This window comes from Myotis myotis, unplaced genomic scaffold, assembly GCF_014108235.1.
Source record: "Myotis myotis isolate mMyoMyo1 unplaced genomic scaffold, mMyoMyo1.p scaffold_m19_p_3, whole genome shotgun sequence".
NCBI lineage: Eukaryota > Metazoa > Chordata > Mammalia > Chiroptera > Vespertilionidae > Myotis > Myotis myotis.
The window spans coordinates 27,301,991-27,319,782 of NW_023416335.1; the positions used below are offsets into that span (position 1 = coordinate 27,301,991).

At 36.3% G+C, this 17,792-nt stretch overlaps 1 protein-coding gene across 4 annotated transcripts in view; it reads left to right on the forward strand.

Annotated features, from left to right (window-relative positions):
- The window catches only part of TUBGCP3 (tubulin gamma complex associated protein 3), a 93,528-nt gene that overhangs the window by 15,956 nt on the left and 59,780 nt on the right, over nucleotides 1-17,792 (forward strand). For 3 of the 4 annotated variants that reach the window (XM_036297523.1, XM_036297521.1, XM_036297519.1), the window contains exons 4-11: nucleotides 1,361-1,438; nucleotides 2,501-2,715; nucleotides 5,083-5,255; nucleotides 7,560-7,678; nucleotides 8,740-8,865; nucleotides 12,288-12,356; nucleotides 12,987-13,119; nucleotides 14,774-14,940. In XM_036297523.1, coding sequence (XP_036153416.1) covers nucleotides 1,361-1,438; nucleotides 2,501-2,715; nucleotides 5,083-5,255; nucleotides 7,560-7,678; nucleotides 8,740-8,865; nucleotides 12,288-12,356; nucleotides 12,987-13,119; nucleotides 14,774-14,940 — 1,080 coding nt within the window. The remainder of the gene's footprint in view (nucleotides 1-1,360; nucleotides 1,439-2,500; nucleotides 2,716-5,082; nucleotides 5,256-7,559; nucleotides 7,679-8,739; nucleotides 8,866-12,287; nucleotides 12,357-12,986; nucleotides 13,120-14,773; nucleotides 14,941-17,792) is intronic. The other variant, XM_036297520.1, reaches the window with a different exon arrangement.

Below are 17,792 nucleotides of genomic sequence, written 5' to 3' on the forward strand. Positions count from 1 at the left end.
TTCAGTCCGCAGGCAGTGGTCTATCCACTGAGCCGTTTTGGCTAGGGCTGCATCACCCATCTTTCTGAGAGATTCACATTTCCTCTGGGACTCCTTTCCTGAGCCTGGAGCACTTGAATGATCCTCCTATGCCAAAATGTAATTTGTCATACTGAAATAATTTGCCCATTGTCAACTTACCACTGGACTGAGGACTCTGTCAGAACTGGGCCTCTTTCTTCCTGTGCTGTCCCAGCTGGAGACTTCGTTGTTTCTGCAAAGTTCTGTGTAAATCAATTTTTAAAATTAGGCAATAATTTAAATACCCAGGTTGAGCTTATTCTTTAGAGAAACTTTCAAGGAACATTTTATATAATGAAGAACTTGCATAATGTAAGTAACCATCCCATAATTTGTTTTGTAAATAAATATATTGATATATTCTAGCCTGTGCATAAAAAAGGTAAGGCTATATGAATAAAGTAGAATGCTCTGGAAATTTGGATGAAACATATTGAGGGTGTGCTGCTGTTAATGGTTGTGAATCAGGGCAGAGGGATAGGTAATGGAAAATTAATGAAATCTGTCGGATAACCTTACATAGAAACCTAGGAGTTAATTATCCTGACAACTAAGATCTTGAGTTTGGGTATGTGTGATGCCGAGACTTATATCTTGCACTTTTGAATTCTTTAAAAGAATTTTTTTCAACTTACTACGTTTTTAATCCTCGCCTGAGGATATGTTTATTGATTTTAGAGAGGAAGGGGGAGAGAGAAAAAGAAAACATTGATGTGAGAGAGAAACATCCATCGGTTGCCTCCCATATGCATCCCAAATGGGGATTGGATCTGCAATCTAGGAATATGCCCTGACGGAATTAAGCCTCCATCCTTTCCATGTACAGGATGATGCTTCAACCAACTGAGCCGCACCAGCCAGGGCTAAAATAATTTTTTGTAACACTCTATTTTGTGGCCTAAATGGGACATTGATAAGGGTAGGAGCAACACGAATTTTATGATGGCATTTTTCTTATAATTACTATATTTGGAAAGTTGGTTATTATAAGAATTATTTCAGAGGGAAAATATTGTTATTTAGGAATAGGGTAATTTAAAAAACATGTTCTTATTAGGGACTTTAGAATTAGTTTTCAGGGGATTAAAGGTTCCAAAGATACTACCTCTTGAGAACATTATCTGTAGCCTTCTGATGGATAGTGCTATTTGCAGTGCTTGGAAAATAAATTTAGATTTGATGTTACTATGTGAATTTTAAAATATAATTCTATTTTGGAAATAAGGATAATTTAGAAGAAACAAGGGTAAAACTGGGGAGTAGTACAACATTGTCCTTTTAATGTTTTCTTTCTAAACAGGGAGTTTTGAAAAATAAATGGTCAATTCTCTACCTCTTGCTAAGCCTTAGTGAAGATCCACGCAGACAGCCAAACAAGGTGAGAAGCTATATTTTACCAGCTCAATACCTTTATAAAGGACACTTTCCATTTGTGGTTGGGACAGTTATGCCAAATTTTTATAGAAATTGGGCTGTTATACTTAAGAAAATAGTATGAGTAAAACAAGCTGATCTTGTATTTTGGGCAGTCATGGAAGGCTAAGAGATTTTTTTCCCCTTTTTTTTTAAAAGGATAATTTTAATCGTTCTGTTTTCTTAAGATGTTTTGCAAAATTGTTATTTGAATATAACAATGTTCAATTAAAATAGAGCATACACTAGCAGTTTTCAAATTTTTTACTGTTGTGACGTTATTAGTATCAGCATAGCTGCGTAATTCTTTGAGTTAGGAGACCTTTTATAACTTTTTTGTGTTTTTAGATATCATTATGAACATTAATTAGTTATACCAGTGAAAACTTTGTTGTCATACAGGTTCAATTTTTGACCTGTGCACTGTTTGAAAAAGCAATTTGGCTGCTCCATGTGCCAGCGTGCTTGTTACAATAAAATGCTCTACTACATTCTCTCTCTCTAAAAAAAAAAAAAAAAAATCAATGAAAAAAAATATTATGACTTCCTCCCTCATTGATGTTTCTATCTCTCTATCCCTAGCCCTTTGTCTCTCTCTCTAAAAAGAAAAAAAATCAATGAAAAAAATGCTCTACTACAGAAATTTGAGTGCTTAAAAGTTGAAGAGTATGGATGAAAGAGTCATATTTATATCTAAAATCTTATTCTGAGTAATGAGCATTCTTTCATTATAAAAGATTGCCAAACTTAAAAAATTTGAGTAATGAGAGTTTTAGTTTGCATGGATTCTGAATAAAGTGTTTAGTTCTCACATCGCATAGGAGTTTTATTGTTCAGAAAACTTGTAAAACGGTATCAGTTCTGGCATATTTCAAAAGTATAACAACTAATTTATTGTCTGATAAGTGCAAAATTCAGTTACAGAAATAGATCTAAAATCTAAACACACATTATCTTTGTTGATTTGGGAAAAGTGTTCTGTAATTTTATATCTCCATATACTTAATACATTTTAATTTATTTTCAGGTTTCTAGCTATGCCACGTTATTTGCCCAAGCATTACCAAGAGATGCTCACTCAACTCCGTACTACTATGCCCGGCCTCAGACTCTCCCATTGAACTACCAGGATCGCAGCACCCAGTCAGCACAGAGCTCTGGCAGTATGGGAAGCAGCGGCATCAGCAGTATCAGCATGTATGCCCTAAATGGCCCGACCCCTACACCACAATCTGTTCCAGGGTAAATCAAGTCTACATGATTGATCCCTGAAATAGTAGAAATAGGAAAGTCCTCAGGATTTAATCAGGCATTTTGTGTTCACTGAAACTACCTTTAGAAGCTTGTACGAGTATGTGTTGGAAATGTTGTAGGCACTGTGTCTGATATGTTTGGTATTTGGATATTACTCTCCCTAAATACTCAGTTTCAGATGGGAATTCTTTCCACTTCTAATCTTAGTTGACTGTAGATTTTTGGCCAACTCAAGCTATTAATGCAAATGCATATTAGTTCACAAGCATGATGTGCAGAGCCTTCCACTTTGAGGTAACTGATTGACATTTCTCTTGCTACATTCTCATATTTATCTATCAGTGAACATTGTCCCCTTAATTGATGTATGCGATTCTCTTCATTGAGTTATTTTGAGTAAATGTAAATTAAAATAAAGCTGTCTCCTCAGATTCGAGATCTTCAAACTAAGAATTATGGCATCTTAAAGTACAAGTGAATTAAGATGAGAAACTACGGAACACACAATACTTTGCAGCTTAACCTGCTGTTACATCTAATTACATTTTGCAGAAATATAGAATTTATGGTTGAGAATACAGCAGATACCAGAATTTCAAAGTGTACTAATGGACTTAGAACTTTGGTTGTTTATTTTTACATACACATTTCAATGCACAGTTCATTCCTGGAAATCGTATTAAAGTAGACTATTATAAAATACCAGAAGAATAGTGACCAAGGATTCACCATCAAATGATGTTTTCCACATGAGCATAATATAATTATAAATCATTGTTGACTTAATAAAATTATGTTCAAGTTATTAGAAAATAGAATGTACCATACACATGGATTATAAATGGAGTCTAGAGTTCTAGAAAGACAGCATTACACATTCTATAAGTTTAATCTCAAACTTGTATCCTGGTTAAAAGAGTAGACACTTTCTCATTTTTTCACCTTAAAATTTGAAATAATTATTGTCATGATATGAAAAAAAAAACTTTGTAGAGAACTTTGAACTAAAGTGGTTTTTTAGAATTTTTCTCTTAAATTTAGAACTGTATTCTAAGACATAGTTTTGGTAGTTATTTTCCCCATTGAAAATAGAAAAATGTAAGAGCTGTTTCGGTTTTTGCTTTTCTCTCTTACTTCATCAGTGGATTATAGATGGACCCACTAGTATTTTACCAGTAATAAATCAGCTCTGCCACTTAGAGGAAGCAGTGGCATTGTTGAAATTTTTGTTTTTGCATTTTTAGTCTCAGGAAGTGATAATTTTGTTGCAGTTTTCAAAACATATGTCATTGGAAATCAGCTGTCATGTTCTTAGATCTTCAAAGAGCATCTTTGACATAGTCTCCCAATTATTAAAAGTTAACTTTTAGACCTTGGATGTGTTTTTTCCTTAGATTTTGTTTGTACATTTAAAATGTATTTTTTTTAATATATTTTATTGATTTTTTACAGAGAGGAAGGGAGAGAGATAGAGAGTTAGAAACATGGATGAGAGAAACATCGATCAGCTGCCTCCTGCACATCTCCTACTGGAGGTGTGCTCGCAACCAAGGTACATGCCCTTGACCGGAATCGAACCTGGGACCTTTCAGTCCGCAGGCCGACGCTCTATCCACTGAGCCAAACCGGTTTCGGCTGTTTGTACATTTAAACAATTAATTATAAATTAGGTTTTTCTTTTCCTATTGAGCACCGTGAAGGCTGGGAGACAAATGAGGTCAGGGAAGAGAGACATAGTCCAAGTTTTATCACTCCTGTGCTCAATAAATGTTGAGTGGATGAAATGGTGTTAATATTGAAGTTAAGCCCAGCCGGTGTGGCTCAGTAGTTGAACATTGACCTATGAACCAGGAGATCATGGTTCGATTCCTGGTCAGGGTACATCCCAGGTTGTGGGTTGGATCCCCACTATGGGGTGTGCAGGAAGTAGCCGATAAATGATTCTCTCTCACCACTGATGTTTCTATCTATCTCTCTCTCCTTTCCTCTCTGAAATCAATAAAAATATATTTTTAAAAAATATTGAAGTTAAAATTAGTAATGAATTTCAAAGTGGTTTTAGAGGAGTAGTGTATGTTATATGTTTGTAAAGAAAAGTCAAATAGATTTTGGTTTTAATGGGAAATATGTGTGGAGGTGGCAGTAAGAGCTTGAATGCCAGCTAAGGATCCCAAGGAGACTTTGGATTGATCATTGTTGTTATATTTGGATATGGTTAAGTCATTCACCTGTCTCAGATTTATAAGATTATATAATTCAATGTAGTCATATAAGAACACTTTCTGGAAGTGTTTTTGTCTCTTCATTGACTAGCCTGGGTATTTGAAGATATAAAATGCGCTTTTCTTTTTTTAGACAGTCTCATCAAGCTCCAGGAGTAGGAGACTGTCTTCGACAACAGTTGGGGTCGCGCCTAGCATGGGCTTTAACTGGAAACCAGCCTTCTTTACAAACCACTACCTCAAAAGGTATACCCAACACTGTTTCTCGCAATGTGACAAGGCCAAGGAGAGATTGGGATGCAGGTGGTGAGTAAGGATATATTTTAATGTAGCTTTTTTTTGAACATTTAGAATTTATGCTTCACTTGTTTTAAAATACTGATCATAACTTCTGAGTGGTTTCTGGTTCTCATGATGAAATTCAGAATCATAAATATTGTCTGTGATACTTGGGAAGTTTGGTTTTGTCACCCCATGTTACCCTACCTTGTATTCACCAGCGTCATCCACTTTTTGGGTCATTGTCTTAGTGTTTTTCTCTGTCTGGACCTCTCTCCCCTTTCTTGTCACAGTCCCCTTATCTTTTTATTCTGATTTTCTTCCTGAGAAAGGGGGCTGGATTAGGCCCCCTGGTAAAAGTGACCACCTTCCACCACAAGTCCAAGTTCCATGAAGGAGGGGCATTTCTGTCTTGTTCACTGTGCTAGTAACTAGCATAGTGCCTAGAATGTTGAAGAACCTAGTTGAAGATTTATTTGGTGGGTTAATTAAATGCCTCATTGAATTTTAAAGTTCTGTTAGATTCCAAAGAAAGTTTGAATTTCTTACATGAGAACACACAAATAGCGATATTTGGAACATTATTATCCTAAAAAATAGAAGAATGGGTTTTATTATTGGTTCATAATCTACTGATTCTGAAATTCCTCTAGCTATTTTCTATCCTTGTGTAGGATGGGAGGATGAGCTGTGCCTTTTAGACTTGTGAGGACATTCATACACAGCTTGGCCTGTCCCCGTGTAGCTGCACTTACCAGCCTCTAGCTGTCCTGTGACATGTGACAGGTGTGTGCTCTTGGGTGCAGAAGCTAGTGCCTAGACCAGCGGTTCTGAACCTGTGGGGTCAAACGACCCTTTCACAGGGGTCGCCTAAGACCATCCTGTATATCAGATACTTACATTACGATTCATAACAGTAGCAACATTACAGTTATGAAGTAGCAACGAAAATAATTTTATGGTTGGGTCACAACATGAGGAACTGTATTTAAAGGGCCAGAAGGTTGAGAACCACTGGCCTAGACGGAGTCAGAGTGCCCTTCTCTGCTTCTTTATTTTTGTTTGCTATGACACCTGATCCCTAATCAGTGCCTTCAAATCTGTGTTCTATACAAAGCTAAGAGGTAAAAGGACTTAAAAATGTACTTGATTAATCCAAAAGAGCAGAAGAAGTACAAAGGAAGAAAACGGTGGGATAAATAAAAAACATACCAGAATAAGGTACATTTAAATGCAAGCATATTGGTAATTACATTAAACTCATGGGGATAGATACTTTTTTCAAAATATTTAAAGAAAAAAGAGACATTTTAAATATAGGGACACAAATAGGTTAAAAGTAAAGGGATGAAAAGAATACCTCTTATAAACACTAACTAGGAAAAAGATGGGTGACTATATTATTAAAGTCGATAGTGGCAGGAGTGTTAGAAAGGACAGGACATTTCATAACAATAAAAGAATCAGTTGTTTGGGAAGAAATAATGCTCCTAAATATATATATATATTCACCTACTGACAGAGCTTCAGATGCACAAAGAACAACTGAACGAACTGCAAAAAAACCAGACAAATCCATAATTACAGTTGGAAAGTTCAACCTGTCTCTCAGTAATTGATGGAAAAAGTAGATAAAAATGGTCAATAATGATAAGTAAGGGTTGAGCTATACTACTAGCAAATTGATGTAATTGATATTTACAGAATATTTTCCCTACGACTGAAATACAAACCTGTTCTGACTGTGCTTTCTGGGTTCTGAGAGTGCTGATCTCTGACTGTATATTCTGACTGTGCTGCCCTCGTTCTGAGAGTGTTGATCTCTGACTGTGTACTCTGATTAAGTTTCTCCTATCACTGATATAGTGGGTATCCGGGCATTGCTTTTGAGTAACACCTAAGTTCTGACTTAGCTTTTGTTCCAAGGTTTCTGGAAATTATAAATAACTTTCCTGCTGTATTGGGAATGGACAAACATTGGTACACTTGCTGTATAGTAAGCCAGTTTTTCCAAACACCATCTATGAAATAATTATTCATCCCTTTGTGATTGATTTGTGCTGCTCTTTGATTATATATTAAGTTTCCACATGTTGCATTGTCCTTTGAAAAGACTTCTGTATGAGGACTTTGTGATCTCCATATTTTTTTCAGAAAATTCTTGTTTCTAATAATTTCATGCTCTCTTTTCCATTTTAAGCTTGTTTACTTAGTTTTAAATTTTTGTCCTGAATGCAAATATATAATCTGGAACTAATTGTGTCATAAAATTCATTTCATTTAAAAAATGTGTTTTTCAGTAATTGCTCTCTTATAAAAATCATTTTACAGGTACTTCAGAAGTTACCGAGGCAGCCCTTGTCAGAGACATTTTGTACGTATTCCAGGGCATAGATGGCAAAATCATCAAGATGAACAACACTGAGAATTGTTACAAAGCAGAGGGAAAGGTACAGTAACTAAAACCCCTTCTAAGATATTAAAAAAAAAGAGAGAGAGATAAATGTGATTAAGACCAAATAGGAGCTATTAATTTGTGAGGTGTTATTGTGGTAATGAGGGCTGGACTTACAGAATTGTGTGTACCCCCTCCTCCCCCCCAGCTGGTTTTGCTCAGTGGATAGAGCATCGGCCTGCAGACCAAAGGGTCTTGGGTTTGATTCTGGTCAAGGGCATATACCTTGGTTGCAGGTTCTTACCCCTCCAGGTCCTTGTTGAGGCATGTGCAGGAGGCAACCAATTGATGTATTTTTCTCATATTGATCTTTCTCTCTGTCTTTCCCTCTCTCTTCCATTCTCCCTAAAAATCAAAGGAAAAATATCCAAGGGTCAGAATTAACAAAAAGACCAAAAAACAAAATTGTATGTACTAATCAAGTTGCACTATTAAATTCTTGTTTATATTTCCCTGTGCAGTTTGTGACTTAGGTAGTCTTGTTACAAGGCCCTTGGTCAGTCTTTCCTATCCTTTTGCATCCTTTCCCTTGCATTTCTGTCTTGTTTTCACTGATGCAGTCCCCCTAAGTTGATTTCTGTATCTCGTGATGGTGATGTCGGAGGTACCTGAGGGACAGGATATGGCTTGGCATCTCTGCTGCTGGATATTGGCTTCCAGATAAGGTGCCTTGGCTTGCTTTTCCTTCACATTCTAGAATCTGCCTTTTCCACAGCCCCTTCTTGTTGATGGTGTGTTCTTCTTGACTCTCAGCTATTTCACAAGGTGACTGACATCACAGACTGTCCCTGCCATGCTTGGGGACCCTGACCAGTCACTCCTTGGGGTGATGCTGCTCAATCTTAACATTTACTCAGAGGTGTTTTACTTCTCTGACTGTCACTTGAGGCTTTTGTTTTTCAGAATCTCATTGTTCTCACTTTAATGATGGCATATTAGTTATTTTTAAATTAAATATGTCGAAGCCCAAGAATCATATTAAAAGTACAAATGGTTGAGAAAAATAATAATTAAAATTCTAGTGTTAATTTTTAACTCTTGATATTTACTTTTTAGGCAAACCTGAATAAATCTTTGAGGGATACGACAGCCAGACTTGCTGAGCTGGGATGGTTACACAATAAAATCAGAAAGTACACGGACCAGAGGAGTCTAGACCGTTCATTTGGACTTGTAGGTCAGGTATGTTCATTATTACTAGAACGTTTGGAATGCCATTCACTTTGGGAAATGCTTAATCCACTTAAAATCTTATGAAAATAATTCTTAAGAGGGTTCTTCTTAAGTAAAGAAACTTTGGTAATGTCTACTGTATCAGTCATGATCCATTCAAGAAAATAGAAATCACAGTAGGTATTGACAAAGATAATCAAATATAGCACATTGTTTCCATAGCTATTGGAGGACTACAAAAGCAAAAGAATATAAACCAGTGATGGCGAACCTTTTGAGCTCGGCGTGTCAGCATTTTGAAAAGCCCTAACTTAACTCTGGTGCCGTGTCACATGTAGTAATTTTTTGATATTTGCAACCATAGTGAAACAAAGACTTATATTTTTGATATTTATTTTATATATTTAAATGCCATTTAACAAAGAAAAATCAACCAAAAAAATGAGTTCGCGTGTCACCTCTGACACGCGTGTCATAGGTTCGCCATCACTGATATAAACACTAGTTAAAACAGAGGTAAAACTTGGGAGCAGAGAGAACATGTTGGGGTTATCAGAATACAGTATGTTGGAAGAGGGGCTCCCAGTGGACACAGCTCTCTGAGGGGGTCCTGCTGGGACACAGGCCTGTGAACTGAGACACTCCCAGCTGCTGTGTGTGCCCTGGGCAGCACAGTGAGACTGGATTGGGAATGCTCCAGAAGTTAGAGGGAAACCAGCTGCTGCTGTTGACCTGAATGGTCACAGCTAGAGCAGTGTCTAATTGGTCCTCTGGATCCTGACAGGAGGCAGCCAACTCCTTTAATGGTTAAGCAGCATAGGATTTTGCCCTCAAATTGATTTTTGAGCAGTAATTATTTCTAATGAAGTCTCAAAAAATTATTGAGGGGGAGAGAGAGAGCTGAAGTAAACTGCAAGACAGCACAGCACAACACAGCGATGTGGCTGGTGATTAGGAGCGTGGCTTTAAAGTGAGACTGCCCAGGGGTCATGATGGCTTCACCTTTTAATAGTTATGTCATCTGGCACAAGTTACCTCCCCTTGGCCTTAATTTTTGTGTATGTAGAAGGGAGGTGATGATATTAGGTAAAATGAAGATAATCTCCAAGGTGGTTAGCATTAGGAGACAGTGCCTAGAAAGCTGTTTTCCCGAGGCTAGCACTGCTGTTAATACCATTCACCAGTGTAGAGAATTGGCGAGATGGGTCAGGGACCCTTTCCTCTCATTGTAACACAGATGAGTAGCAAGGCCTTCAGGACTCCTCCTGAAGGTTTTAATGATAAATGGAATTTGCAAGCCAGTTGAGCTCATTGGCCATCCCTCCCAGCTGCATGCTTTGATTTCTGTGAGTTGTTGCACTCTTTTCAGAAGGGACCATTTTATCATATCTTAATATCATTCTCTCATGAATGCAAATTCCACTGATATAGCCTAGTCAACTTATTAGATATGAAATAAAACAAACCCACAATGAATACAGGAAAGTTAAATAACTATTACATAGATGTTCTATTAAGCAAATTGCTAATCACTACAGTAATGTCATATAGTATTTTATATTGCTGTATTTAAAAGCCTTTTCTCTCATATTTACTTTGAATAACAGCCCTCTAAAATTAGCAGGGCAAATGTAATTGTCCCCATTTTACAGATATAAAAGTTGAATTTCAGAAAGTTTAATTGAGTTGTCCATGTTGTCTTGACTAGTAGAGGCAGATATGGGATCAGAATATGATATGTAATTTCTACTCTGTAGTTCTTTGCATTCCACTCTCAATTTCTGTACTACCTGGGCACTGAAGAAGTAGTGGTTTAGCTTATTAGAAGAATCATTGAGTGCTCTTTTGGAGTGGTCATTTGTTGCAGTTAGCATGGGTAATACTAATTTGTGCCTGTTGGTCCAGAGTAATTATTATTAGTCCCCTCTTACTCTCAGAAGTGTCCTGGCTCTAGACATTCTAAATAGAACAGATTTTATTTTTAAAGGAAGATATTGATTCCTAAGTATGCATCTTACATTTGCTCTATAATAAACCAAGATGAGAACAACTTCAGTCAAATCAAAACCTTTCGTGTTGAATACACAGGATTCTGAAATGCTCAGATTGTAATTCTTTTATTTTGGTGGGAGAGTTCTTATATGCTGATTTGTATACTCCTCTGTATATTTATGTTCTACATGATGAATTATGATTTATTTCTACTGATCAGCAGTTTGGTTTTTTACTTTTATGTGTTTGTGCACATGTCTTTCTGTCTTAGACACTGGGATGGGGTTTTTGGAAAAAGTGAGGTTATGCCTGAAAAGATGCCATGTTGTTTTATCTGTAAACGTCACTTAGCTGACTATTGAAGTATTCCTTTGAGTCTGCAAAATTTGTATATAAAGTTTTGTAAAATTTTTATAGTTTATAAGGGAGGAAATGTTTATAATAGATAAAAATCCACAAAAAATACAGTAAAAATAAACTTAATAGATGACTGATTATGTATTGCCTTAAAATAAGCAGAAAAGTGTAGAGAGTGATACTTAGAGAAAACAGGTTTTATCCTTTGCAAGTTCTGTTCTAGGCTGTCTCGGAAACCAGAGCTTCCCATTGAGTATCCCTGGGTTTACATCCCACAGGTCATTCCAAAAAGTTCTTGTCACAGGGCTATGTGAAGATCCTCCTTACAGCTTCTGATTTGAAACCTTTTTAGCATTTAAGATTGGAGAGATACAAAAACATTTTTAATAATATGGATGAGAAAAATGAGCAGTGCAAACCAAAAAACACTGGATGAAAATTGGCATTAAGTTGGCAATTAAAAATTTTTTTCAATTAAGAGCATAAAAGAATTACATTTTAATGCTATAAATTTAGAAGGGGCATAATTTAAAAATAAAGAATCATTATCTAAAGTGAATATACTTTTAGCTTTATGAAAAACATACTTTGTTGTTTTTATTTCTTTTCTCTTCTGTAAAGTTCATGCTAAGGGACAACACTTCCCTATCATTATTTAAATATTTAAATATACTATATATTGTGGAGGTTAAACCTGCCAAAAGACCGTTGATAGAAAGAGAATATAAGGCACGCAGAACACCTGAACTTTGTCTTAAAGCAGTGGTTCTCAACCTTGGCTGCACATTAAAATCACCTGAGAATCTTTTTAAAATTCTGATTTCTGGGCCCCATCCTCCAGAAATTCTGTTTCTTTGTTACTAATGTTGTGGCCCCACCCCATAACAAACAGAATTTCCGGAGGATGAGGCCCAGAAATCAGAATTTGAAAAAGATTCCCAGGTGATTCTAATGTGCAGCCAAGGTTGAGAACCACTGTCTTAAAGCATTGTGCTTGTGCAGTTCAAATGAGTTGATGTATAATGACTGTTGTGTGTAAAGATTATGTTGTGCTTTAATTATACTTACCCCTTTCTGCACAGAGCTTTTGTGCTGCCTTGCACCAAGAACTCAAAGAATACTACCGATTACTCTCAGTTTTACACTCCCAGGTAAATACCTTATTTTTACTTGAATTTCTTCATGATTTGAAGTGTTACAAAATGATAGTTACATAGAACTTTAAAGTTTTTTACATATTACTTTTATAAGATAAAAATCTGTTTGTTAATACTGTTTGTGAGGTCTGGATATCTATAAAGTTTCACTGTTTTCCTATAGGCAGTTAATTGCTAATTTTAGGGTCCTGTCTACCATTTAAACAAATCACTTGTAGTTTGAAGGAACTATTGTTCTTTTTTTTGAGTTTGAACACTTTTCTTTCTTTTTAATATATTTTATTGATTTTTCACAGAGTGGAAGGGAGAGGGATAGATAGCTGGAAACATCAGTGAGAGAGGAACATCAATCAGCTGCCTCCTGCACACCTCCCACTAGGGATGTGCCTGCAACCAAGGTACAAGCCCTTGACCGGAATCGAACCTGGGACCTTTCAGTCCGCAGGCCAACGCTCTACCCACCGAGCCAAACCGGTTAGGGCAAACTATTGTTCTTTCAGAGGGAAACTTTTGCTTCGTTTTTATGAGAATAAACCTCTCTCCATATTTACTTTACCTGGATTAAGAAATGGTTGACATATTTAGTGACCTGTACTTACACATTATATCTTTATTATTTTTTAGCTACAGTTAGAGGATGATCAGGGTGTGAATTTGGGCCTTGAAAGTAGCTTGACACTCCGTCGCCTCCTGGTTTGGACATATGATCCCAAGATAAGACTGAAGACTCTTGCGGCCCTGGTGGACCATTGCCAAGGTTGTTTTGCATCTGATGGACCTGCTTCATCTCAAAGCAGGATATAGGGAATGTCATCTGGGTTTATTTTTGTGCCTGTTCTTTTGTATCTGTTTTATAGCTGTTTATCTATATTTCTCTTTTACTTGACTCTTAGCCAGAAGGCTTTTCTAGAGTTTCATTCCTCCTGAGATTATGTAGGAATGTTTAGCTATATGTTACAAGTTCCCATGTTTGTATGTCTGGCTTAGTTCTCTCCTGGACTCTCGGTTTGTGTTTCTAGTTGCCTTCTGGACCTTTTTTCTTTTTTTTTTTTTTTAATATATTTTATTGATTTTTTACAGAGAGGAAGGGAGAGAGATAGAGAGTTAGAAACATCGATGAGAGAGAAACATCGATCAGCTGCCTCCTGCACATCTCCTACTGGGGATGTGCCCGCAACCCAGGTACATGCCCTTGACCGGAATCGAACCTGGGACCTTTCAGTCCGCAGGCCGACGCTCTATCCACCGAGCCAAACCGGTTTCGGCTGGACCTTTTTTCTTATTCTTTGTACTACCACGGCCAAAAATCTCTCTCTTTTTTTTTCTCATTTGTGACATTGGGGCACTAATAGTCTGTACCTCTTGAGATTATTACGACTGTGAGATGTGAGATGCCAGTCATCTGCTCGTAGTTCATGGATCAGTGTTCGACGCTGTTCTCCTATTGGATGATTCGTAAAGACCTTAACTTCAGCATGTCTAAGTCCAAGTTCATCATACCGTCAGTGCCCTGCCTCCTCTACCTTTATTCTCCTCCCAGTCCCCTCTCCCCCACATCTGTTTCAATATCCAGTTAGCCACTAAAATCCTGATACCTCTAACACCTTCATAGGTCTCAAATCACTGCCTCTCCCAAATCAGTGTCCTCAAACAGGATTCTGTTTGAATCCTGCTCTTTATTCTCTCTGTGCTATTGTAATAACCTGCTCACTGACTCTGTCCTCAGTCTCATCCACCTCCATTTTTGTGTATGCATGAAGAATCTTATTAAAATCAGATCACCTTAGTCCCTCTCTTAAAATCTTTCAACAGTCTAATAAATTCCTGAATTCTTAACATAAGAAATTCTTCACGTGCTTATATTTTTGGACTTGATTTTTGCCACTCCCAATTCATTATATTGAGCTATGCCCCCAGGATACAGGGGACTGTAATCTCAGTGTAGTGTAGTGTTTTTAGGAAGTTGAGATTAGCATATTATATCACAAGAGAAAAGGAAGAAAATAGAAACTGTTAATTAAAGTGTAAGTATTGTTTTGTAAACATATATATATTTATATTATTTGTATACTGGATTGCAGTATAAAGTGTGAATCTTAATATGTTTCTCAGTCAAAAACGTTGAAAAATCATGTTCTGAATCATATAACAAGTCAAGTTTTTACTACTAAAAAACTCTGTAGGGATCATGGAGAGTTGAGTGACTCGCTCTGACCCATGTAAAGCCAGGGGAAGACTCTTGCTCTCTTGGCTCTTGATCCATGACATGTTTATTGCTGCTTCTATGTCCAAAGTGGTATCAAGAAAACAAACATACTTTATCTTCATTACTTGACCATTTTGGTTAGTGTTAAGTTACTGGTTTCTACTCTGAGTCTAAATTTGGGTGTTTTTCATGTATTCCCCCTCAGGAAGGAAAGGAGGTGAGCTGGCCTCAGCTGTCCATGCTTACACGAAAACGGGAGATCCATACATGAGGTCCCTGGTGCAACACATTCTCAGCTTAGTGTCTCATCCTGTCCTGAGCTTCCTTTACCGTTGGATATACGATGGGGAGCTCGAGGACACCTACCATGAAGTAAGGAATGCTACTCGATTGTCAGACTTGGATTTATGAAGCATGAACACCCAATTACTGTTTTTCCCCTTGTGATTACTGTTTTCCCTTAACGGTAATGCTACCACACTTTATTCGAATGCTGTGGATATTTTGTACAGTGCTTAAAAACCAATTATCTCGTTTTTTGGCAGAACTGTATTTGGTTAATGGAAAATTGTTATCCCATTTTTAATAGTGTGAAACTCAGCAGGGTCAAATCACTTATTCAAATTTACTAGCAATATCAAGTTTACGGCAAAGTTAGGACTAGGTCTCCTAAGTCTTAGTCCAGTTTTCCTTGCAACACAGTATTATATGTTCTGTTGCTTTGCATGATTACATGAAACTAACTATGGTGCTAACAATTTTAATGAAACAAGTTACTTGTATATGTACCCATAGTACAGTTAGTTCTGCTATAATGCAATGTGTGTTCCTAAAACAATCACCATGCTAAAACCACAGAGTAAAAACCATAGAACTTTTGACAAAAGGTAGAATGAAGGGGGCATCACACTAAAAATTCTTATCAGTGGTGTTAAATAAAAAAGTGTATAAGAACTTCATTGAAGTTGTAGCACAGTTTTAAACACATATTAAATTGTCAAATAATATATAAATTCTAGAATAAATGTGGTATTTGCCTTGAAAGACCCCTAATGTAGGCTTGTGGACATGGGCCAAAGGAGGCTTGTCTGAAGTGGAACAGAAAGTTGTGGTTGCTGACACGCATGATGATGGATTAAGGCAGCTGGTGGTTTGAGATGTGTCTCTGTGTGCAATTTGTGGATTCCTGTGTGGCTGGGTTACTATTTTCACCTAGTTTCTCATGGAAGAAATTGCCCTTAAAATAATCATGAAATTTGTGTTAACACTCAAAGTTTCCTAATTATCAATGATGCCGTAATAAGTTTTAAAAACACGCACAATAGCAGAACCAACCGTATGTGGTATTTTGTGGTGCTTTTGGAACACATAAGGGGTGTTCTGTGTTCTCTGTGCATATGTATTGTGCAAATCACTCAGTATGTCTTGTGGCTCTTTCCATGGCAGTATTATAGTTGTACTTTATTACTGCATGTTATTTCACTGTATGGACTTAATATTTTACTTAGCAGCCCTCCTATTGATGGTGATTGTGTTCTTTGTAGTTTTAAACCTTACGAATATTATTAAAATCAACCTCCTTACATGTGCCTCTCTGTGCATATTTGTGAGTTTCTCTCAGGTAAGTATTAGGAGGTGGGATTGCTGGGTGTGGGGAATGCATACTTTAAATTTTGATTCTGCCATTTGAGCTCTGGAGTGGCTCAACCAGTTTTCCTGACAGTCATCAGTTTCCTGCTAAGGTTCTTGTTCCTCCATCTTCATTAGCATTTCATATTACCTAACTTTAACAAAAGTGTTTTTAACCTTAAGTATGAGATGTAGCATCTCCAGTGGTATTTATTTGCATTTTACTGGTTACTAGTGAGATTGACCAGCTTATCATGTTTATTCATTATTTTTATTTCCTCTACTAATTGCTATTTATATTCTTGCCCAGTTTTCCTGTGGATTTGTCTGTCTTTTTAGAGTTGAGTCATGGAATAATTTTATACATTTGGGTAACTCATTTGTAGTGGTATTTTTTCCCTTTAATTATTTTTCTTTTAACTTTATTTTCACATTATTCAGATTGAGAGAAGAGTTGTTAGATAGTACAAAGAATCATAGTCTTGACCAAAACTCCCTGAATGTTTTGCCACATTTTATATAGTAAATTCCCATATACACTTGAATCTGCTTCTGGACTGTTTTTATATTGTTGGCTATTTGTCAGTATTATTTAAATAACTATAGTTTTATGGTTTCATATCTGATAGGAACAGTTTGTGCTTTTTATAGCTTTCCTGTCTGTTTTTGCACATTTCTACTTAGATGTGAATTTAGAATCAGCTTGTCAATTCTGCCAAATTAAAAAATATATAGGGATTACACACTGATTTATAGATTAATAAGAAATATTTTCATGCTTTTTGTGTTCTTTTTGTTAAATGAGCTGTATTTTTAAACTATGAATTGAAAACTTTGAAAGGTCTGATATATATGTTTTCATTTGACTAATGATTACCTTTCAATTTTTCAGAACTTTCTTTAACCTATATTTTTCTAAATGCTAATGTTAAGAATAAAAATCTGTTCCTACTTTTAAGGTAAGGAATTTTGTGTTGCCTTAGATTCTTTTCTGCCATGCAATTAATTTCTATAGCTTTTGCTGTGCTGTATTATTTTCAACATTTTTGTATTCAATTTGTAAAAATTTCCTGCTCTTTTAAGGTTTTAATTTATTTTACTTTGCCTTTAGATTTGTGTCACTTATTTAGACTTACATGTTTTCTGTTTAACTGGTCTTATTCCTTACCACTAAGCTCAATTATAATTTCCTTTATTGAGATCTACATACAGAGGAGTACACAAATTATAAGAGTAAAGCTTGATACCTTATTACAAAATGAGCTACCATCCAGATCAGGACAGTATCTTATCGGCACCCTCATTGTATGCTCTCCTTCCCACTGCCACCCACTCGCTGCCCCTTTCCTTATTCCTAAAGGTAAACACTTTCCTCACTTCTAATAGCATAGTTTTGTCTTATGTTAAATTTTACATAAGTGGAGTCAGATTTGGTATATGCTAAAATACATTTTACATGCCATTTGAAGGGAAGCATCTTTGTATTCATCATCGTTAAATATGAATCTTGAAGTTTAAATTTCTGGAAAGTGCTATATAATTGTTTTTTAATTAAAACTTTAAATCAAACAAATATTCAAGGTGAAATGGAGACT